The sequence below is a fragment of the Erythrolamprus reginae genome, chromosome 8, assembly GCF_031021105.1.
Source record: "Erythrolamprus reginae isolate rEryReg1 chromosome 8, rEryReg1.hap1, whole genome shotgun sequence".
In the NCBI taxonomy this organism is placed as follows: domain Eukaryota; kingdom Metazoa; phylum Chordata; class Lepidosauria; order Squamata; family Dipsadidae; genus Erythrolamprus; species Erythrolamprus reginae.
In genome coordinates, this window is record NC_091957.1 from 48430537 (window position 1) to 48455487 (window position 24951).

Here is a 24951-nt window from a genome sequence, read left to right on the forward strand (position 1 = left end):
GCAATAGCAATTGCACTTAGACTTACCGTATTTTTGGAGTATAAGGCACACCTGTTTCCTCCCTAAAAGAGGCTGATAATTTGGGTGCATTTTATACTCTGAATATGCGTTCCAGACCCGAGCTTGTAAGTCGATCCACTCGCATCTCGAACGAATGCCTTTAGACTTTGTTTTTCGCGCCGAGATAACCGGAAGCAAGGAGATTCTTGCGCCACCTAGTGGAAGCTCGGCTCGTATCCCAAATTTGAGCTCGGGTGTCGAACAGAAAATTTGCTCGCGTCGCGGCTCGTAACTTGGAATACTCGCATGTGGAGCAGCTCGTATCTAGAGGTACTACTGTATATATATATATAAATAAATAAATAAATTCCCCAAACCTACCTTACTGGATTGCTCGTCAAAGACACCCTCAAAGATTCTAAGCAGTTGAGAAGCTTTTCTTCTGAGATACCCGATCGTAGTTCGTGGACATATTCCTGCGATGACAACGTGCACTCGTGTTTGCTGTTTTTCAGGCCACCCTAAACAAAAAAATAAAAATAAAGGAATAAACTAATTTTGGGAACTAAAGAGTTTGTTGATACATGCAATCAAAGAAAAAGCAAGCTAATTCATTCCTTCCAGTCTCCAAGCTCCACGTCTTAGTAAGTTCTCTACATGCCCAACAAACCTAAAACTACATAACTCTGCAGATATAATTACTTAACCAGGCTCAGGATTAGGTTATTGGATTGTACAGTTCCCATCCTTTCATTTTCTTACAGATTTATCCTCTCACCCAACTTTAGCTGGGATAAAAGTTAGGACTGAATCAATTTAGCCATGTAATTCTAATGACAGTCATAATTCTCATGGGAATTTGGTTTTAAGAAGATACATTTTTTAAACAAAGTCTTAAATCCTTGATTTCAAATCCCTACAGAGCTACGCGGTTAAAATGGGTGCCACAAATTCTATGTGTTTTCTATATTCTATTTATGTGTTCTAAAGATTTCTACGTAGGAGAAGAGAATGGGCATATTATTATTATTTTTTTAAAAAAAACTATGTTATGTACATGCATACACTCGGAGAGAGTGTGTAAATCTTTCCTAGCAAACGAGATAGGATGAAACAAAATCAGATCAGCTAAATCTACTTTATTGCAAGGTTACATTAATAGATTCTTACAAGTTTGAGAGCACAAACTCCCTGACAGCCCTTTTTAACTGCTAGACTTGTTAAGGGGTCCCCCTTTTTTAGTATCCAAAAGAAACCCCAATATATAAAAAACAAGCACACAGTCGAATCATACACAGAAACTACATGGGCAAGGGGGAGATGTTTCAATTCCCCCATGCCTGACAGCAGAGGTGGGTTTTAAGGAGTTTCCGAAAGGCAAGGAGGGTAGGGGCACTCCTAATCTCTGGGGGGAGCTGGTTCCAGAGGGTCGGAGCCACCACAGAGAAGGCTCTTCCCCTGGGTCCTGCCAGACGACATTGTTTCATCGACGGGACCCGGAGAAGGCCCACTCTGTGGGACCTAACCGGTCGCTGGGATTTGTGCAGCAGAAGGTAGTCCCAGAGATATTCTGGTCCGATGCCATGTAGGGCTTTATAGGTCATAACCAACACTTTGAATTGTGACCGGAAACTGATCGGCAACCAGTGCAGACTGTGGAGTGTTAGAGTAACATGGGCATACTTAGAGAAGCCCATGATTGCTCTCGCAGCTGCATTCTGCACGATCTGAAGTTTCCGAACACTTTTCAAAGGTAGCCCCATGTAGAGAGCATTACAATAGTCAAACCTCGAGGTGATGAGGGCATGAGTGACTATGAGCAGTGACTCCCGGTCCAGATAGGGCCGCAACTGGTGCACCAGGCGAACCTGGGTAAATGCCCCCCTCGCCACAGCTGAAAGATGTTTGTCTAATGTGAGCTGTGGATCGAGGAGGACGCCCAAGTTGCGGACCCTCTCTGAGGGGGTCAATACTCCCCCCCCCCAGGGTAATGGAAGGACAGATGGAGTTGTCCTTGGGAGGCAAAATCCACAGCCACTCCATCTTATCCAGGTTGAGTTTGAGTCTGTTGACACCCATCCAGGCCCCAACAGCCTCCAGGCAGCGGCACATCACTTCCACTGCTTCATTTTATTATTATTATTATTCCAACACTGGAAGTTTTTAAGAAGATATTGGAGAACCATTTGTCTGAAGTGGTGTAAGGTTTCCTGCCTAAGCAGGGGTTGGACTAGAAGACCTCCAAAATCCCTTCCAACTGTTCTGTTATTCTGTTATTTCACAGGCAACATGTCTTCTCCCTGATCCTCAAGATTATCCATGCCTCCATTACATCAGCGGTTCTTAACCTGGAGGTCGGGACCCCTTTGGGGGTCGAATGACCTTTTCACAGAGGTCGTCTAAGTCCATGGGAAAAGACAAATTTCCCATGGTGTTAGGAATTAAACCTTATATCTTGGCACCTTGTGTTGTGATTCAGCCTAAGGCTGCTCAGGGACCAGCTGTGTCTCTGCTGGCTCCATGCCCGGAGGAGGAGGACAGCGAAGAGGAGGGGGCTGAACAGTTGGACGGGGGAGAGGAAAGTCAGGAATGGGACGAAGGAGAACAGCATGAGAGCCCCGGGGGGGGGGGGGGGCTCTCCCCAGCCAGTAGCTTGGAGTCATTAGGTGATGAAGCACAAGCCGACGTTCAGATCAAAGAAAGGAGCAATTAAAGAAGTATTATCAACACTGAATTAGGAACAGCTGGGCTTGGGTGTGGTCCTCCTTAGCAGGGTTTAAAAGGCAGGCAAGCCCTTGAAGCCATGTGGAGTGTTATCAGTTGGAGTTACGGTGTCCTGCTTTGTTCTCGACGTCTCTGTTCCTGGCTTGTGGCCCAGCAGTTTGGAAGACCGGTGGGAGGTGTAGGTCTGCTATCTACAGCCTCGTCTTGGCAGCAAGAATCCTGTATTGCTGCATGGACTTTTGCCTTCGTGGATATATTTGAAGATACAGTGTTTTCCTGTTTGTAAGGACATTTTCTGTTACCTGTGTTTTTCTTGAATTTTATAAACTGCCTTTGCCTTTTACCGGTGTGTTTGGCTTCTCTTTTTGGGTTGGTATTGGCTTCCGGAGTGACCCAAGACAGAACACCTTGGAATATATTTTTACATATTTTTACAATCTGACCAATCAGGTATTTAGAGTAGGGGTGTCCTTCTGACCTCTCTGCCAATCAGCTTAAAGTTGTTGAAAACTAACCTTTGCCGCCAGGCACAGGGAAATTGACACCTTCCCTAACTACTGCTTTATGTATGGTTTGATTGGGTTGTGTGATTATTTTATTAATAAGGGTTTTTAAATTGTGTTTTTAAATATTGGATTTGTACATTGTTTATTATTGTTGTGAGCCACACCCTGAGTTCTCCCTAACCCATTCCCTGAAGAACTTCAAAATTTCTCAACATTTCCCCCCAAGAAGAATCTAAATTATTTTTCCATCTTAAAGCAGTTCTTGAGTCACATGCCATTGCAAATAATAAGTAGATTAGATTAGATTTATTGGATTTATATGCCGCCCCTCTCCGTAGACTCGTAATAGTGAATCTATTCCCAATGTTTAAGTTTAAATTTAAGTTTAATCAGATTTGTATGCCGCCCCTCTCCGCAGACTCGGGGCGGCTCACAGCAATGTAAAACAAATCTAATATTTAAGTTAATTTAAAAAACACCACAAATTAAAACCAATCATACATACTAGCGTACCATGCATAAATTTTATAAGCCTAGGGGGAGGGAACATGTCAATTCCCCCATGCCTGACGACAGAGGTGGGTTTTAAGGAGCTTACGAAAGGCTAGGAGGGTGGGGGCAACTCTGATATCTGGGGGGAGTTGGTTTCAAAGGGTCGGGGCCGCCACAGAGAAGGCTCTTCCCCTGGGTCCCGCCAAACGACATTGTTTAGTTGACGGGACCCGGAGAAGGCCAACTCTGTGGGACCTAACCGGTCGCTGGGATTCGTGCGGCAGAAGGCGGTCCCGGAGATATTCTGTTAATTGAATCACTGTAGTGGTGGAGTTAGTAACACAGTTGTTAAGTGAATCTAGCTTGCCCATCTTTGCTTCTCAGGAGGGGGCCCAAGTGTAATAAATTTGAGTCAATTGCCAAGCATCTGGATTTTGGTCACATGACTGTTGAATCCAAAGAGTTTATCAATATATTTCTTGTAAAGCCCTCTGGACACCACCATTTGAATGCCACCAACGTAAGATTTTGTTTATTTGTTTAAGTTTAGGGGGGGGGGGGGAAATAACCTTGGAGAAGAAAGGAGATTCTCAGTAGTAATTTTCCCCATTTATAGCTTTTCTCCTAATCTTGTAGGAGAATTTGAAGCCAGAAGAATTTCTGGTCTAAATCAACATTTTGCATCCAGAATAGTAAGTTTCAACTCACAGGGTAATTTTTAGTACATACCCTGCTGGAAATTACAGAATGTGTTTACACATGTACTAAGAAATGCAAAGAATTCTGTACATACGATGCCAAAAAATATTTAAACAGATGTTCACGTTTTAGCACAAAACTATTTTAAGATCCCTTAATATCCATATATACAGCAACTTTCCCAATAATGTTTACTTTAAATAAACATACAGGGCTGTCAAATTTACATGCGGAAAATAAAACTTCTGAGCTGCTTATTTATTCATTTCTCTTCTGTGGCTGCTTGAGTTTGCTTTAAAATTGTGGACTAACAACAAAGGTTATACCACAATAAGGAAATAGGCCAGGTTTGTTTGTTTGTTTGTTTGTTTGTTTGTTGGTTGGTTGGTTGGTTGGTTGGTTGGTTGGTTGGTTGGTTGAATGATTGGATTTGTATGCCGCCCCTCTCCGTAAACTCGGGGCGGCTAACAACGATGATAAAAAAACAGCATGTAACAATCCAATTAATAAAACAACTAAAAACCCTTATTATAAAACCAAACACACACACAAACATACCATGCATAACTTGTAATGGCCTAGGGGGAAGGAATATCTTAACTTCTCCATGCCTGGCGGCATAAGTGAGTCTTGAGTAGTTTACGAAAGACAGGGAGGGTGGGGGCAGTTCTAATCTCCGGGGGTAGTTGGTTCCAGAGGGCCGGGGCCGCCACAGAGAAGGCTCTTCCCCTGGAGCCCACCAAACGACATTGTTTTGTCAACGGGACCCGGAGAAGGCCAACTCTGTGGGACCTTATCGGTCGCTGGGATTCTATAATTGCTATAAAATTGTGACTAACAACGAAGCTTCTACCACAATAAGGATATATGCCAGGTTTAATTTAATGCTTCGGTCACCAATTGGTGGCCCTTGGATCACTGGTGGTCTGTGAGAAAATTTTGGTGGTCCGCAGAAAAGTTATTTGTGTTTTTTATATTGCACTAAATTAGAAATCTTCAAACTACAGCTCCTGGGCTAGATAAGTACAATGAACTTGTAGAGTGTTGCTGCAGAGTCTTTTTGTGTGGGGCACAGGGGGGCAGAGATTCCATCTTGCAATCTGCTTCAGCCTCCTGGTGAAGAGCCGGAAGGCCTTGTTCAAATGGGACAGAACCATGGTCTGGAACTGGCTGACCATCTAAGCCCGCTGAGTCTCCGGACCCTGACACGTGGCCTTGCACTCCTGCAGGTCTTCCCTCTGCTTGGAAAGCCTATGTTCCTAATCCTCACTGAGGTGCTTCTACTGAGCCTCCTTCTCGGTCAGATCCACTTTGAACTGAGCCACTTCAAATTGGATCTGAGCTCTACTGTTTAGCCAACTCTTTCTCGTGGTGGCTGCTTCACTCCAACAACTGCTTCCTGTAGGGGGCACTAAAGAACCTGGGCAGGGAGGCAAGGAGGAGCTGGCGAGGTGCCTCTCAATAGGAGAAATATTGAGTTGGCCACACCCACCAGTGTAGGACCTCCCATCTTCAGCGCTACCGGTGTAACTTCCGAAGTCAGCGTAGACGCGCGCACATGTGGTACGCGTGCTTGTTGGCACAAGATTTGACTTCTGCACAGGTGCAGCAAGCGAAATCTCGTGTGAAAATCTTGGTGATTTTCGCTGATATTTGTGCTTCCGCGCATGGGCAGAAGCAAAGAATTTGCGATAATCACTGAAATCTCACTCGCGTAAACATCCTCACGTGAGATTTTGCTTGTTGCGCATGCGCAGAAGCCAAATCTCACACAGGGGCACGTGGCTTTTCTACCGGAATGGAGCACCTGATCGCACTGGCTTTGTCAGGTGCAGAAGCAAAAAAATTATGGAAGTTGCTGAAATCTCACTCACGCAAGCATTTTCACGCGAGATTTCGCTTGCTGCTCATGCACAGAAGCCAAATCTCGCACAGGGACACGCGGATTTTCTACTGGCACAGAGCAGCTGACTACATCGGTTTTTTGCAAAAATCATTGAAATCTCACTCACGCAACCATCCTCACGTGAGATTTCATGATTGTGTAAAACTGAATGTTTTTTTGTAATAATGGATTTTTAACTTGTTTAATATTGGATTTGTATTATACTGTATTATTGTTGTTGTTGTGAGCCGCTCTGAGACCTCGGAGAGGGGTGGCATACAATTATTATTATTATTATTATTATTATTATTATTATTATTATTATTATTTATTGGATTTGTATGCCGCCCCTCTCCGCAGACTCGGGGCGGCTAACAACAGCAACAAAAACAGCATGTAAATCCAATCCTAAAAATATCTTTAAAAAACCCTTATTTGTAAAACCAAACATACATACAAGCAAGCATACCATGCATAATAATTATTGTTGTTGTTGTTGATGTTGTTGTTGTTGTTTTATTAGATTTGTATGCCGCCCCTCTCCGAGGACTCGGAGCGGCTCACAACAACAACAATACAGTATAATACAAATCCAATATTAAACAATTTAAAAATCCATTATTACAAAAAAACATTGTTGTTGCTGTTGCTGTTGTCAATACAACACAGCAAATGAGATATTATTATTATTATTATTATTATTATTATTATTATTATTATTATTATTATTATTTCGCTTGCTGCGCATGCACAAAAGTCAAATCTCACACAAGGGCGCATGGATTTTCTACCGGCTTCCGCATGGACAGAAGCGAAAAAATTGCAAAAATCACGGAAATCTCACTTGCGCAAGCATCCTCACGGGAGATTTCGCTTGCCAACCTCACACAGAGGCGCGCAAATTTTCTACCAGGATGGAGCACTTGACTGCCCACCCTTGAAGCCCACCCAGTCACCCGGTCACCTAGTCACGCCAACCCAGCCGGACTTTTATGATGGAAAGGGACAGACCACAACTACTCACGGAGAAAGAAATTAAGTGTCCGACTGCAGTACGTGCAGTCGGACACGTAGTGCCTTACCATAGCTAGCTTTAGTGAACACACGGACGCCTTTTCAACCTTTCCACCCATTATCTTGTAAGCTGTATCAGAAGGCAAACATCCTTCACAATGTTGATTCTCCATTTTTACAGCCATATCATCACATGTACAACAAGAGGTCAAAGCCATTCGTTTCAGGAGGGGCAAGAGGAACAGGTTTCACCTCTAGATCACTTTGTGTGTGTTTTTTTAATATCTCCATTGATCAAAAGAATCTGCATAATGCAAATGCACAAAGCCAATTACGGAGCACAAAAAGTCACAAGGCGCTACTCATTAGCGCTGGGGAAGAGAGAGAATATTTCACGTGTCAATAATAACGGCTGACACAGCATTTTCCCATCGCTGTCCAGGAACCTCTAGAGCAGTGTTTCCCAACCTGCTCAACTTGAAGATATTTGGACTTCAACTCCCAGAATTCCCCAGCCAGCACCCTCCTCGCCTTCCGTAAGCTCCTTAAAACCCACCTCTGTCGTCAGGCATGGGGGAATTGAGATATTCTTTCCACCTAGGCCTATACAATTTATACGTGGTATGTTTGTGTGTGTGTTTGTTTGGTTTTTAATAAGGGTTTTTTAGTTATTTTAAATATTAGATTTGTTATATGCTGTTTTTATTATTGTTGTTAGCTGCCCCGAGTCTACGGAGAGGGGCGGCATACAAATCTAATAAGTAAGTAAGTAAGTAAGTAAGTAAGTAAGTAAGTAAGTAAGTAAGTAAGTAAGCAAGCTCTAGAGAGCTGGAACCTAACTTCTAAGCCCAGTTGATGAAAACGACATAAAACATGCACGCGTTTGTGCTGTTATGTCTAGCGATATCCCAATCTACCGCTTTGCGTAGTCCTAATATTCTTATTAGAGTAACTAATAAGTAACTAACAGGAGATAAAATCTTTAACATTGTAAGCCACCCAGAGTCATCTTATGGTGAGACGGGCAGCAAATAAACTTAATAAATAATAATAGTCTTAAAATGTGTTTGTTTGTTAAATTTATTTGCCCCCCCCCTCCCTCCCCCCCCCATCTCATATCCAATTATTTTGGTCGGATTTGCTCAAAAAAATAAAGGAAACACTTAAACAACACAACCTAACTCCAATTCAATCAAACTTCTGTGAAATCCAACTGTCCACTTAGGAAGCAGCACTGATTCACTGATGGACAATCAATTTCACATGTTGTCAGCATATTCAACTTTGTACAGAACAAAGTATTCAATGAGAATATTTCATTCATTGAAATATCAGATCTAGGATGTGTTCTTTGAGTGTTCCCTTTATTTATTTATTTTGAGCAGTGTATAATCCCATGAGACCTGGTCTCAAGTCTATTAAAATAGCTGGAAACCATTGTCTAAACATTCCATTTTTCCAGCTAACATTTTTATTGAGTTATAAAAGTTATTATAAAATACAAAGTAAATAGGAAAGCAATGTGGGGGAAAGGGGAAAGAGATGTGAGGAAAGATAAGAAAAGAAAAAGAAAAACTAGTTGTGAAGCCGTTGCAGTCTTTGGAGAGGGGCGGCATACAAATCTAAATTATTATTATTATTATTATTATTATTATTATTATTATTATTATTATTATTATTATGTCAGTACAACACAGCAATCACTATGCTGGATTTATTATTATTATTATTATTATTATTATTATTATTATTATTATTATTATTATTATTATTAATTGTTGATAAATCGACGGATTGCCACGCTGGTCTGTAGAGGGCCTGATGTTTATAGGAACTTGGGAGGAGTGATTTCATGAGGTAGCAGATGCAGCCACAAAGCATTCTTTCGAGAGGTTCAAGGCCATCCTATACCCACCACCTGGGCGGAAGCTGAGTGGGCAACGTGACAATTTTGTGGGTGGGGGGCAAAGCATATGAACTTTCACTTGGGTGGGAAGCTCAGATTTGGGTTCTGAGGTGCCAGGATGGCTCCGGAAATAAATTGGAACTTTGAGGAATCCCTTGACTTGGACTCTGATTTAAATTTGGATGTTACCTGGAACCGTGACAGTAGTATAGACTTCTGACCAGGAGTGAAATGCTCCTTGGTTTACTCGTGCCTGTCAGTCATCAGAGAGCCGGTCGCAAAGGCAGTGCGAGACTCCACCCACCTGCCCGGGGTACTTCTATCCTCTACATGTGCAGAGGGTAAAAGAACCAAAATGGTGGTGTACGGGAGAGTGGGCGGAGCCTCACACTCCCTTCGCAACCGGCTCTCTGACGACCGACAGTCGGGAGCGACCTGGGAGCATTTCAATCCTGCTTCCGACTCTCTTTGTAACAGTAAAATAAATCACATTTTTTTTTGCTTTTGGGGAGTATGGTTCATATTTTGAAATTTTTTTCTGATATAAATAAAACTAGAACTTTTTTCTTTGGGGCTTAATGGAAAAAGAAGTGGAGAAGAAATCCAGAACTTTGTTATTATATATGTTGAACACAGCAAAACTATTGTATGCCCAAAAATGGAAGGACATTTTGATACCTACTACGGACAAAGGTTTGCAGAAGTTAATGGAGGTGGATGCAATGGCAAAAACTGACCACTTTGATTAAAGAAAAGAACCTACTGTATTTTTGGAGTATAAGATGCACCTTTCCCACCCACCCATCGAAAAAAATACAGCAATTTTTGCTGCTCAAAGCCCCATTCCCATCCTGTATTTGCAAAAAATGGGCCTTTTTTCCCCCAAAAAATGAGATGGACAGAGGATCTGGCATTGGACCAGAGTACCTCCGGAACCGCCTGCTACCGCACGAATCCCAGTGACCGATAAGGTCCCACAGAGTTGGCCTTCTCTGGGTCTCGTCAACTAAACAATGTCGTTTGGCGGGCCCCAGGGGAAGAGCCTTCTCTGTGGCAGCCCCGGCCCTCTGGAATCAACTCCCCCCGGAGATTAGAACTGCTCCCATCCTCCTTGTCTTTTGTAAATTACTCAAGACCCACCTATATCGCCAGGCATGGGGGAACTGAGGCACCTCCCCCAGGTTTTATATTTTATGTTTGGTATGTATGTGTTGTTTGGTTTTAAACGATGAGGTTTTATATGTTTTTTCTCTTTTATTATTAGATTTGTTCCACTGTAACATTGTTTTTATTATTGTTGTGAGCCGCCTCGAGTCTTCGGAGAGGGGCAGCATACAAATCTAATAAATTATTATTATTATGTCAATACAACACAGCAAATGAGATCACTATGCTGGATTTCGTACTTCAACACCAGCCGGGCGCTTCCCAAGCACCTAAGACTGCGTGATGTAGCGGCGAATTATGTTTGCTGATCCCAGTAAAGCGGCCTTTTGCAATTGACAGATGGAGATTTTGTCAATTCCAATGGTTTTCAAATGTCCGCTGAGATCCTTTGGCACTGCGCCCAGCGTGCCAAGTACTACTGGGACCACTTTCACGGGCTTATGCCAGAGTCGTTGCAGCTCGATTTTTAGATCTTTGTATTTCACTAATTTCTCTAGCTGCTTCTCCTCCGAGTCACGGCACCACCCCACTGATGGGTACTCCTTGTTGTGGTAGTGGGGCTTGTGTGCGTCAATGAAGCTGAGAGCTGTGCCGGCGGTAGTGTAAACTACTGGTGGGTCTAGCCTTGCCGGAGTGGTCAAAGCAGAGGAGCCAGACTAAATGTACCTAACTCATTTAAACTAATGGAGAGACAAAACAAAAATAAGTCCATACTGGCTCAGTCGTCACCCAGGATAAAAAGGACCACGGTGGCTGCTGTGGAACCTGGGCAGCCATCGACAAATGAGCTACAGGAACAAAACAAACAAAGCTTACAAATCAAAAAGCGGCAGAAATTCTCAATGTCAGAGAATCGCACAATCATGAAGTGTTGTTGTTGTTGTTGTTGTTGTTGTTGTTGTTGTTGTTATTATTATTATTATTATTATTATTATTATTATTATTATCTGAGAAGCCTGCAGGAAGCTCCTGGGTGCTGAGGGATGGCAAAAATGCCCCCGTCTTTGTGAAAAACAGGCCATTTTTGCCTGTTTTTTTGCAAAAATGGGATGGGCAAAGGATCTGGGAAGTCTGCAAAGAGCCTCTGGGGACTGGGGGAAGGAACAATGACCCATTTTGCACAAAAAAGGGGGGCATTTTTGCCATCCCCCAGCACCTAGGAGTTCTTCCAGGCTTCCCAGCCCATTTTTGCAGGGATAAAACGGGTGAAAAGCAGCCCATTTTTGCAAAAATAGGGCTGTCTTTGCCTTCTAATTACCTCATCTAGCATGACTGGAGGAGGAATTCTGAGAGTTGAAGCCCATTAGTCTTAAAGCTGTCCAGTTTTAAGTTTGCACAAAGTTTATGTCTATAAAAAGTATTCTGCAGCACTGGTATTTTATTAAATAATATATTACGACATCATTTGATTCAGAATACTTTTTTCTTTGTTTTCCACCTCTAAAATCTAGGTGTGTCTTATGCTCCAGTGCGTCTTAATGTTGCGAAAAATACAATACGTACAGTGGTATCTCTACCTACAAACGCCTCTACTTACGAACCTTTCTAGATAAGAATCGGGTGTTCAAGATTTATTTCTCTCTTTTCAAGAACCATTTCCCACTTACAAACCCGATCCTCCGAAACTTTATCCGTGGGGCCTCTCTAGGAATCTCCTGGGAGGAAACAGCGCTGGAAAAAGTGGGGAGAAGCCTCCATGGGGCCTCTCTAGGAATCTCCTGGGAGGAAACAGGGCCTCCACCCTCCCTGTGGTTTCCCCAATCACACACATTATTTGCTTTTACATTGATTCCTATGGGAAAAATTGCTTCTTCTTACAAATTTTTCTACTTAAGAACCTGGTCACGGAACAAATTAAGTTCGTAAGTAGAGGTACCACTGTACTTTATAAATATACAAAAAAATTACCTCACCAAAAGAAGTGGATTCAAGAGGTACCTGTACTCATTAACTTCAGAAAGTGAAAAGCATTATATGTCAATGTTTGCAAGTAATATTACTTTCAAATAAGACCTGTGTCTGATAGACATGTTGTCTATCAACATGCTGCACATATTGTCATTTGTTAACAAACGCATTTCTAGGCTCATTAAGGAAAAAAGGTTTTAAATGACTTACAAAGCAATGTGATTCTTGTTTATGTAGGAATAAGCAGGAAAAAAAGAGGCAGTTTGGTGTAGTGGTTAAGGCACCAAGCATGAAACTGGTTGGGTGATTTGGGGCCAATCTCTTTCAAGAGACTCCTAGAGGGGCCCCACAGAGGCTTCTCCCCACCTTTTCTGGCCCTGTTTCCTCCCAGGAGATTCCTAGAGAGGCCCCACAGAGGCTTTTCCCTGCCTTTTCCGGCCCTGTTTCCTCCCAGAGGATTCATAGAGAGGCCCCACAGAGGCTTCCCCCACCTTTTCTGGCCCTGTTTCCTCCCAGGAGATTCCTAGAGAGGCCCCACAGAGGCTTTTCCCTGCCTTTTCCGGCCCTGTTTCCTCCCAGAGGATTCCTAGAGAGGCCCCACAGAGGCTTCCCCCACCTTTTCTGGCCCTGTTTCCTCCCAGAGGATTCCTAGAGAGGCCCCACAGAGGGTTCCCCCACCTTTTCTGGCCCTGTTTCCTCCCAGGAGATTCCTAGAGAGGCCCCACAGAGGCTTTTCCCCACCTTTTCTGGCCCTGTTTCCTCCCAGGAGATTCCTAGAGAGGCCCCACAGAGGCTTTTCCCTGCCTTTTCCGGCCCTGTTTCCTCCCAGGAGATTCCTAGAGAGGCCCCACAGAGGCTTTTCCCTGCCTTTTCCGGCCCTGTTTCCTCCCAGAGGATTCCTAGAGAGGCCCCACAGAGGCTTCTCCCCACCTTTTCTGGCCCTGTTTCCTCCCAGAAGATTCCTAGAGAGGCCCCACCGAGGCTTTTCCCTGCCTTTTCCGGCCCTGTTTCCTCCCAGAAGATTCCTAGAGGGGCCCCACAGAGGCTTCTCCCTGCCTTTTCCCATTACAGTTTCGGAGGCGTGATGAGTGGAAAATGTTTTTTGAGAAGAGGCAAAAAAACATTGAACACCCGGTTCTTATCTAGAAAAGTTTAGTCTTCGTAGCTTTTGAACTCATGCCCGAGTCAATCCTCAGGGAACTTCTCCATACTGGAACATTCTGGAATATTCCGTTAGGGAGTAGTTCCCTGAGGATGGGCTTCAATACAAGTCAAAAAGCTAATAACAGTAAACGTCTGGTCCTGGTGACTGAGGCAATTTGGATTCTGCAACGTAATGATAGCACATAACCAAAGTGATGTTGGAGAAAACAAACACAATGGACTCGCTTAACCTTCCGACTCTATGCCCAAGATAATATCCAGAATGCAAAACTGCATTCAGGTTTGGTCGTCACAATGCAAAAAAAGATGTTGAGACTCTAGAAAGAGTGCAGAGAAGAGCAACAAAGATGATTAGGGGACTGGAGGCTAAAATATGTGAAGAACGGTTGCAGGAAATGGGTATATAATGTTTCATTAAAAGAAGGATTAGGGGAGACATGGTAGCAGTCTTCCAATATCTCAGGGGCTGCCACAAAGAAGAGGGAATCAGGTTATTCTCCAAAGCCCCTGAGGGTTGGACAGGAAGCAATGGGTGGAAACTAATCAAGGAGAGAAGCAACTTAGAACTATGGAGAAATTTCCTGACAATAACAACAATTAATCAGTGGAACAACTTGCCTTCAGAAGTTGTGAATGCTCCAAGACTGGAAGTTTTTAAGAAGATGTTGGACAACCACTTGAATGAAGTAGTGTAGGGTTTCCTGCCTAAACAGGGGCTTAGACTAGAATACTAATAATTATATTATAATACAGTGATACCTTGTCTTACAAACTTAATTGGTTCCAGGATGAGGTTCTTAAGGTGAAAAGTTTGTAAGACGAAACAATGTTTTCCATAGAAATCAATGGAAAAGCGATTAATGCGTGCAAGCCCAAAAATCACCCCTTTTGCCAGCCAAAGCACCCGTTTTTGCGCTGCTGGGATTTCCCAGAGGCTCCCCTCCATGGGAAACCACACCTCTGGACTTCTGTGTTTTTGCGATGCTGCAGGGGAATCCCAGCAGGGAAATCCCAGCATCGCAAAAACGAGCACTTCACTGGCAACGGAAGTCCAGAGGTGGGGTTTCCCAGCCAAGGGAGCATCAGTGAAATCGCAGCATTGCAAAAACACCAAAGTCCTCGAAACCCCACCTCCGGACCTCTGTGTTTCTGCGATGCTGCAATTTCACTGAAGCTCCCCTCGCTGGGAAACCCCACCTCCGGACTTCCATTGCCAGCGAAGTGCATGTTTTTGCACCGCTGGGATTCGTCCGGAGGTGGGGTTTCACATGGAGGGGAGCCTCAGGGGAATCCCAGCAGTGCAAAAACAGGTGCTTTGCTGGCAACAGAAGTCTGGAGGCGGGGCATCCCAGCGGCAGCGGTGGGTTTGTAAGGTGAAAATCGTTTGTAAGAAGAGGCAAAAAAATCTTAAACCCCGGGTTTGTATCTCGAAAAGTTTGTATGACGAGGCGTTTGTAAGACAAGGTATCAATGTATTACTAGAAGACTATTGTTGTTGTTGTTGTTTATCACATAGTTTATGCTTACTGACTCAAAAGTTCTCCTAACCAGTTTCAAATATTGAATGCATGACGTCTTGTCTATTTTATAATAAATGTTTGACAGATGTCACCTTCCTACCAAGTCGGAAACAATGGAACTACATAACTCAACATTTTCCTTCTATTGCAATATCAATTAACTAGTATGCATCACAGTGATTCTCCTAAGTTTGACAGATGAGCAAGCATCTCTTTACAAAAAGACTACATCAGAGCTGTAGCTCTGGTAAATTGCAGGTTGGCTTATTTCAGAACAGTGGTTATTATTAATAGACAATTCCTAAAGCTCCTTAGCTTGACATAGTCTCTGCCTGCATTTAATGAAGTCAAGTCAGATTTTTTCCCCCACCCATAGCATCTCTAATAGGATTTGTATATGTCTGATAGTTAATTATATCAGGGACCACCTCAAGTTCACTAATCCTTTTTGTGCATCTTTCAACAGTTAAGACGTGTTAGAGGAAGGTATTTCGATTCGCACAACTGTATCAACCATTCAGAGTGTTACAACTGAACAGAATGTAGAAAGATGATGGAGAAATTGAGAAGCTCCAGGTATCACAAGAATCTCTGCAACTTGGGTTGTGTTGTTTTTGTATCCTGTGAACTACCCCAAGTCTTCGGAGAAGGGCAGCATACAAATCTAAATAATAATAATAATAATAATAATAATAATAATAATAATAATAATAATAATAATAACAACAACAACAACAACTCCTTGAATTTAAGGGAGTATCTTCAAAATTCTGCAAAACCTTCTTTTCTTACAGAGAAGAATTTATTTTATTTTATTTATTTATTTTATTTGTTTTGTCAAGTACATATTGGTAGTATACAAAGATATATGGCACTGGACCAGAATATCTCCGGGACCGCCTTCTGCCGCACGAATCCCAGCGACCAGTTAGGTCCCACAGAGTTGGCCTTCTCCGGGTCCCATCAACTAAACAATGTCGTTTGGCGGGACCCAGGGGAAGAGCCTTCTCTGTGGCGGCCCCGACCCTTTGGAACCAACTCCCCCCAGATATCAGAGTTGCCCCCACCCTCCTAGCCTTTCGTAAACTCCATAAAACCCACCTCTGTCGTCAGGCATGGGGGAATTGAGACTTTCCCTCCCCCTAGGCTTATAAAATTTATGTATGGTATGCTAGTATGTATGATTGGTTTCTTAATTGGGGTTTTTTAAATTAACTTAAATATTAGATTTGTTTACATTGTATTATTATTGCTGTGAGCCGCCCCGAGTCTGCGGAGAGGGGTGGCATACAAATCTGATTAATAAATAAATAATAAATAAAATATAACAATATTTATATACATGATACTAGTAAAAGAGAAACATTAGGACAGGGGATGGAAGGCACTCTGGTGCACTTATGCACGCCCCTTACTGACCTCTTAGAAATCGGGAGAGGTCAAGAGTGGATAGTCTAAGGATAAAGTTTTGGGGGTTAGGTGATGATGCTACAGAGTCTAGTAGTGAGTTCCATACATCAACTACTCGGTTACTACAGTTGTTTTTCATGCAGTCGAGTTTAGAGAGGTTTACTTTAAGTTTGTATCTGTTGTGTGCTCGTGTCTCGTTGTGGTTGAAGCTGAAGTAGTCGTTGACAGGAAGGATGTTGTAACAGATGATTTTATGTGCTATGCTTAGGTCGTGTTTAAGGCAACGTAGTTCTGAGCTTTCTAAACCTAAAATTGTAAGTCTAGTTGCGTAGGTTGTTCTGTTGCAAGTGGAGGAGTGTCCCAAAGGGTTTTTTTCAAGAGGCAACTGAGCTTCCTTGTTTCTCCTTGAATATGTTTTGCTTCTCATCCAAGAAACTTCTCCAGTTCATCTAGAAGAACTAGAAGCTTCTTACATACAAACATAGAAGATTGACGGCAGAAAAAGACCTTATGGTCCATCTAGTCTGCCCTTGTACTATTTCCTGTATTTTATCTTAGGATGGATATATGTTTATCCCACGCATGTTTAAATTCAGTTACTATGGATTTACCAATCACGTTTGCTGTAAGTTTGTTCCAAGCATCTACTACACTTTCAGTAAAATAATATTTTCTCACAGTTGCTTCTGATCTTTGCCCCAACTAACCTCAGATTGTGTCCCCTTGTACTTGTGTTCACTTTCCTATTAAAAACACTTCCCTCCTGAACCTTATTTAACCCTTTAACATATTCAAATGTTTCAATCATTTCCTCCCCTTTCCCTTCTGTCCTCCAGACTATACAGATTGAGTTCATGAAGTCTTTCCTGATCAGTTTTATGCTTAAGACCTTCCACCATTTTTGTAGCCCATCTTTGGACCCGTTCAATTTTATCCATATATTTTTGTAGGTGAGGTCTCCAGAACCGAACACAGTATTCCAAACGGGGTCTCACCAGCGCTCTAAACAGCGGGATCACAATCTCCGTCTTCCTGCTTATTATAAATCTAGCATAGCTGATAAGAAGCAATTTTTTTTAATTTTTTTTTAAATCAGATTTGTATGCCGCCCCTCTCCGCAGACTCGGGGCGGCTCACAGCAATAACAATACAATGTAAAACAAATCTAATATTTAAGTTAATTTAAAAACCCCAATTTAAAACCAATCATACATACTAGCGTATCATGCATAAATTTTATAAGCCTAGGGGGAGGGAAAAAGTCAATTCCCCCATGCCTGACGACAGAGGTGGGTTTTAAGGAGCTTACGAAAGGCTAGGAGGGTGGGGGCAACTCTGATATCTGGGGGGAGTTGGTTCCAAAGGGTCGGGGCCGCCACAGAGAAGGCTCTTCCCCTGGGTCCCGCCAAACGACATTGAAATGTCTTCAAGAAGGGGGGGGGGAAGCAAGTCCAGTGTGCCTCTCAAAAAGCCTTTGGGTTAAGCGTAAATGGATGGCTGAGACTCTTGTTTCAGTGATTGTATTTTGATCCTACCAAGAACATCTTTTATCAAGCAACAGTTCTTGGCCAACTTTGCCTGCATGCAGGAACTAACCAAGGTCACACTTCGTTTTCATGAGGATTGGAGACAGCTATGAAACAGGAGGTCTGTAGCCCGTACTCAAAACACAGCCCTTTAAGTAGAAATGACAGATCAATATCATACTGTTGTCAAGAAAGCTGTATGAATGTGTCTCCTAAGTCATCGGTTAATGATCTGAATTTGAGGATGCTTTTAGTTCTACTTCTGAAGGACATAGAGACCATTATTCCAAAAGGATGATTCCATTTCAAATAAATATTTAGGGAACGTGGCAGAGTGCCACCATACAAAAGTAGCAACAATAGAAATGAGATATAGTTTGCTGCCCAAGCAGAAATAATGGTGCATTCAAATTTGCATGCCATCTTGGTCTCTCCTATACCCAAGGGCAAAACACAAAACTAACTTAAATATCAGGTTGTAGTTAAGGACTTTTGTGTGTCGTGCACCTTCCAATAGTATAAAAGGGTTTTAACTCCAATAATTCTGATGCACACACAAAACAATATTTATTCCAAATTATGCTGCTTTCTTGGAAATGTCCTATATTTGGTCAATTCTACTTTGCTTGGGATTTAGCACTTTTAAACGTGTTGGCTTCTTTCTTATGAACTGTTAAAAGAGATTTTTGTTTCAGAATGAAGAATTCCCCATGTCTCATCAATACTCTGCAGCCTGCATTGGCTGCCGATCAGTTTCCGGTCACAATTCAAGGTGTTGGTTATGACCTATAAAGCCCTACATGGCATCGGACCAGAATACCTTCGGGATCGCTTTCTGCCGCACAAATCCCAGCGACCGATTAGGTCCCACAGATTTGGCCTTCTAGGAGTCCCGTCGACAAAACAATGTCATCTGGCGGGCCCCAGGGAAGAGCCTTCTCTGTGGCGGCCCCAGCCCTCTGGAATCAACTCCTCCCCGGAAATTAGGACTGCCCCCACTCTCCTTGCCTTTCGCAAACTTCTGAAAACCCAACTCTGTCACCAGGCTGTCACCAGACATACCCCTAGCTATTCCATTTCATGTATGGTTTGTTTGGATTATATGACTGCTTTATAATGGGTTTTTTATAATTGTTTTTAATGTTAGATCTGTATTTCTGTATTATTTGTTGTGAGCCGCTCCGAGTCTTCAGAGAGGGGCGGCATACAAGTCTAATAAATTGTTGTTGTTGTTGTTGTTATTGTTAATTCCCCATGTTGAATTTAAGCAACCTTGTGAAATACATGCAAACTTTGTGAAGTCGGACAGGCTTTCTCGACTCCCAGGGGAAATAAAATAATAATAATAAGGAAACAACATTTTGCAGGAAATCGCTGTCACTTTTGCAATTATTATGCCATTTTTAAATACACAGTGGTAATTCAAGCATTTCAATTATTTCAAAATTGATAGTCTTGGGGGGGGGGGAAGAGGAGGGTTTCAAAATCCATTTTCAAAGCTTTCCACCTGTATATTTCCAACCGCTAGCCACAGTTCAAAGTGGATAATTCTTAACAGGATTACTGTCTCACAATGTTATTTTTGCTTGCAGCCTACCTATCGTTATAACTCCGTTCATCTCCTTTTGCTATAGACATGCTAATATAAAATGCTAAAGCTTGAACCTGTTTTTTTTAACGTAGGATTCAGATGTAAGGAATCTGAGAAATGTTTCAACTTCCAATTTTATTACTTAGCTGCTTATCTCTAATGAAACGTACAAAAATGCTAAAGAGCGGTACTTATTTTACACAGGAAGAAAAAAAAATATTGATGTCACTGCACAATATTTCATTTGGGGTCCATTACCTCTCTTTAAGTTCTTGCTAGCATGGATTTGCACCAGTGATGGGCACCTACGGGTACGGGTAGAAAAATTTTGATCCCCCCCCCCCCCTTCTGAGCTCTGGATATATTTTTCCTATCGCAGTAAATGAGGTTGAATGTGTATAATTTTAGAAGAGCTGTGCGTGCGTGTGTGTGTGTGTACATACACATACAGTTTACAGTGTTCCCTCGATTTTCGCGGGTTCGAACTTCGCGAAAAGTCTATGCCACGGTTTTGCAAAAATATTAATTAAAAAATACTTTGCGGGTTTTTTCCCTATATCACGGTTTTTCCCGCCTGATGACGTCATATGTCATCGCCAAACTTTCATCCACCTTTAATAAATATATTTTTTAATAAACTTTAACAAATAAACATGGTGAGTAATAATCTAAATGGTTTTTAAGGGAATAGGAAATTGTAATTTAGGGGTTTAAAGTGTTAAGGGATGGCTTGTGATACTGTTCATAGCCAAAAATAGTGTATTTACTTCCGCATCTCTACTTCGCGGAAATTCGACTTTCGCGGGCGGTCGCAGAACACATCCCCCGCGAAAATCGAGGGAACACTGTATATACCCTGTTTCCCCGATAGTAAGACACCCCCGATTGTAAGACGTATCGGGGGTTTCAGGGGGGTCGGCTAATATAAGCCATACCCCGAAAGTAAGACATATGTCTTACTTTCGGGAAAACACGGGGGTATTGCCGCCTCCCTCTCATCTAGCTGCGCGCCGCCTCCTGCCCACGTCCACACCGTCCCCCTCTCCATACGTCGCCACGTCTGCCACCTCCCTCTGATCTTAATGAGCGCCGCCTCCTGCCCACTTCCGCACCCCCCCTCCATACGTCACCGCGTCTGCCGCCTCCGTCTGATCCAAATGAGCGCCGCCTCCTGCCCACGCCTGCGCCGTCCCCCTCTCCATACGTCGCCGCGTCTGCCACCTCCCTCTGATCTTAATGAGCGCCGCCTCCTGCCCACTTCCACGCCGCCCCCCCCCCCTCCATACGTCAACGCGTCTAAATGTTAATTTTATGGTTAAAACAAAAAATTTGACAATTTTTTTCCAATATAAGACATACCCCGAAAGTAAGACATAGTGGGGCTTTTGGGGATAAAAAGAAAGTAAGACACTGTCTTACTTTCGGGGAAACACGGTAGTAGATAATGTATATATTTGTGTGCCTGTATGTAATATGGCATATATACATAGAATTAAATAGTATATTTTGGATATTCAGTAATAGTAAGGGAAATGGTATCTCTTTGAAGCGAGGAGAGGCCGGGCACAGTAACCCTAACCCTTGAGTTGAGTGATGTCAAATTGGCCACCTTTAATAGACTAGACTAGACTAGACTAGACTAGACTAGACTAGAATAGAATAGAATAGAATAGAATAGAATAGAATAGAATAGAATAGAATTTTTATTGGCCAAGTGTGATTGGACACACAAGGAATTTGTCTTGGTGCATGTGCTCTCAGCGTACATAAAATAAAATATACATTTGTCAAGAATCATGTGGTACAACACTTAATCATTGTCATAGGGATCAAATAAGCAATGAAGAAGCAATATTAATAATATCAGTTAGTCATACAGTCATAAGACAGTCACATGACCTTTAGGGGGTCACCTCAGCATCAAGCCACTCCCACCTGGTCACATGACCGGTAAGCCACACCCACAAAATAAGCTACACCCACAGTATGGTAGTAAACATTTTTTGCAGCCATTCACTGATTCGCACATACAAAAAATGCTGAACCAATTAAAGAGCTACATTGCAAAATTACTCCGATCGCTCTGTTGAACTACCTTCGCTATTATTAAAATATCCAATTTCTTCAATTCAAGTTAGTAAAATAAATGCTTTGGACGCCTTCTGCTGTATGCCACTAAATTCCATTTACAATTACTCCTGAGGACTTGGGGGATTGTAAATGAGAGTACAAAACTGCAGCAGTAGGTGTTATGTTAATCTAACTCATTTTCCAGAATATAAAAAAAATAACCTTCTAACCTCAGTTAACCAAGTGGCTTAAAATAATATAAATTTACTGGTAAAATATAACGTAGCCCAGGGGGGAGAAAAAAGAAAAAGAAAAGAAAAGAGAAAAAATAAGTATCTCACTCTACTGATTTCAAGGATGAATATTAAAGAATAATCCTTTGATCATTTGTCAACTGTGCTACCCAAGAAGTATGAATCAGGCTATAAATTGTACTGAGTTGTTACCAAGAATCTGATGACTCACACAGATTTTGTAAGATTAACATTAAAAGCCATGCTCCAGAGATAAATGTAGCCCATCCATCTTCAATTGCCATTCAGATGCTTAAAGCAAGCCACAAGTAAGATATGAGTACTACAAAGCCAACCACCCATGTTTCTCCAAAATTAATGTCTCATAAAGAATAAAATGAATGAATGAATGAATGAATGAATGAAGGAAGGAAGGAAGGAAGGAAGGAAGGACAGAAGGAAAAGGGGGGACATGATCGAAACATTTAAATATATTAAAGGGTTAAATAAGGTCCAGGAGGGAGGTGTTTTTAATAGGAAAGTGAACACAAGAACAAGGGGACACAATCTGAAGTTAGTTGGGGGAAAGATCAAAAGCAACATGAGAAAATATTATTTTACTGAAAGAGTAGTAGATCCTTGGAACAAACTTCCAGCAGACGTGGTAGATAAATGCACAGTAACTGAATTTAAACATGCCTGGGATAAACATATATCCATCCTAAGATAAAATACAGAAAATAGTATAAGGGCAGACTAGATGGACCAGGAGGTCTTTTTCTGCCGTCAGACTTCTATGTTTCTATGAAGGAAGGAAGGAAGGAAGGAAGGAAGGAAGGAAGGAAGGAAGGAAGGAAGGAAGGAAGGAAGGAAGGAAGGAAGGAAGAACAAACAAATAAGTAAATAATACAAAAGAGTCAATTAGAAACTGGGACTGCTTCTAGAAACGCATCATTAAAAAGAGGTACTTAAAAGTACGTACAAATGATAGTTTGGTCTAGAACCACAATGGCAAACTCCTGGCACGCAGAGCCTTCTATGTTGGCACGTGTGCCATCACCACCTGGTATTTGGGTTTCTGGTGCATGCATGCACCCGGCCAACTGGTCTTTGCGCATGTTGCAGCCCTTGAAACCCAAAGACCAGCTGGCTGGGACACCATCCATCCATCCATCCATCCATTCATTCATTCATTCATTTATTAGAGTTGTATGCCACCCCTCTCCGTAGACTCGGGGCGGCTCACAACAACAATAAAACAATTCAAGACAAATCTAATAAATTTAAAAACATTAAAACCCCATTATTAAAGCAGACATACACACAAACATACCATACATAAATTGTATAGGCCCGGGGGAGATGTCTCAATTCCCCCATGCCTGACGGCAGAGGTGGGTTTTAAGGAGTTTATGAAAGACAAGGAGGATGGGGGCAGTTCTAATCTCCGGGGGGAGCTAGTTCCAGAGAGTCGGGGCCGCCACAGAGAAGGCTCTTCCCCTGGGACCCACCAAACAACACTGTTTAGTCAACCTGCACGTATCAGCCGTATAGTTTTCAGGTTTCCAGGGCTACGGCAAATGTGAAGATCAGCTGGCTTGCAAGTGACCACAGACCAGCTGTCTGGCACACGGATGCCACCGGCCAGCTGGTCCTCAGATTTACAGGGCTCTATAACATGCGAAGACATGCTGGCCAGGGTGCATACATGCGCCGGACACCCTTGCTCAATAGTAGTAACTGGGAGAGCTTGGCGTTCTAGTGGACAATCATTTACGTATGAGCCAGCAGTACAGCTGCCAAAAAAGCCAACACAGTTCTAGGCTGCATTAACAGAGGGATAAAATCAAGATCACGTGAAGTGTTAATATCACTTTATACAGACTTGGTAAGGCCACACTTGGAGTGCGGCATTCAGTTTTGGTCGTCACAATGCAAAAAGGATGTTGAGACTCTAGAAAGAGTGCAGAGAAGACCGATAAATAGGATTAGGGGGCTGGAGACTAAAACACATGAAAAGAAGGACCAGGGTGGACATGATAGCAGTGTTCCAATGTCTTAGGGGGCTGCCCCAAAGAAGGAGTCAACCTATTCTCCAAAGCAGCTGAGGGTAGAACAAGAAGCAATGGGTGGAAACTAAACAAGAAGAAAAGCAACTTAGAACTAAGGAGAAATTTCCTGACAATGAGAACAATTAACAAATGGAACAGCTTGCCTCTATACGTTGTAAATGCTCCAACACTGGAAATTTTTAAAAAGAGATGGGATAGCCATTTGTCTGAAATAGTGTAAGGTTTCCTGCCTAAACAGGGGGTTAGACTAGAAGACCTCCAAGGTCCCTTCCAACTCTGTTATTCCATGCCATGCCATTCCATGCCATTCTATTTATTTTCTACTCTAGTCCAGTCTAGTCTAGATGTTGTATTCTATTGTATTCTATAGAAACATAGAAACATAGAAGTCTGACGGCAGAAAAAGACCTCATGGTCCATCTAGTCTGCCCTTATACTATTTCCTGTGTTTTATCTTACAATGGATATATGTTTATCCCAGGCATGTTTGAATTCAGTTACTGTGGATTTATCTACCACGTCTGCTGGAAGTTTGTTCCAAGGATCTACTACTCTTTCAGTAAAATAATATTTTCTCATGTTGCTTTTGATCTTTCCCCCAACTAACCTCAGATTGTGTCCCCTTGTTCTTGTGTTCACTTTCCTATTAAAAACGCTTCCCTCCTGGACCTTATTTAACCCTTTAATATATTTAAATGTTTCGATCATGTCCCCCCTTTTCCTTCTATCCTCCAGACTATACAGATTGAGTTCATTAAGTCTTTCCTGATACGTTTTATGCTTAAGACCTTCCACCTTCTATTCTATGATGTAGACATGTCATCTAGATGTACTAGTTAAGCTGTTTTATTAAAATTGGAATTGGGGGGGGGGGGCAGTGAAGTTAACTGATTCACTTTGGGATGATCGTTCTCTTCCAGACAAATTAACCTGGTTATAGAAGTAAAGAAAGTTAGAAGCTGATCCATACCATGCTTAATCTCTGGAAGACATAGGATATAAATCTACATTTTCTTTTTAAAAATATTGAATTTTATACATTAAAAAAGAAACACACATCTAAT

At 42.3% G+C, this 24951-nt stretch overlaps 1 protein-coding gene across 5 annotated transcripts in view; it reads right to left on the reverse strand.

Moving 5' to 3' along the window:
• The window catches only part of DIAPH2 (diaphanous related formin 2), a 372666-nt gene that overhangs the window by 290019 nt on the left and 57696 nt on the right, over positions 1 to 24951 (reverse strand). For all 5 annotated transcript variants that reach the window (XM_070759878.1, XM_070759879.1, XM_070759876.1 and 2 more), the window contains one exon: positions 382 to 521. In XM_070759878.1, coding sequence (XP_070615979.1) covers positions 382 to 521 — 140 coding nt within the window. The remainder of the gene's footprint in view (positions 1 to 381; positions 522 to 24951) is intronic.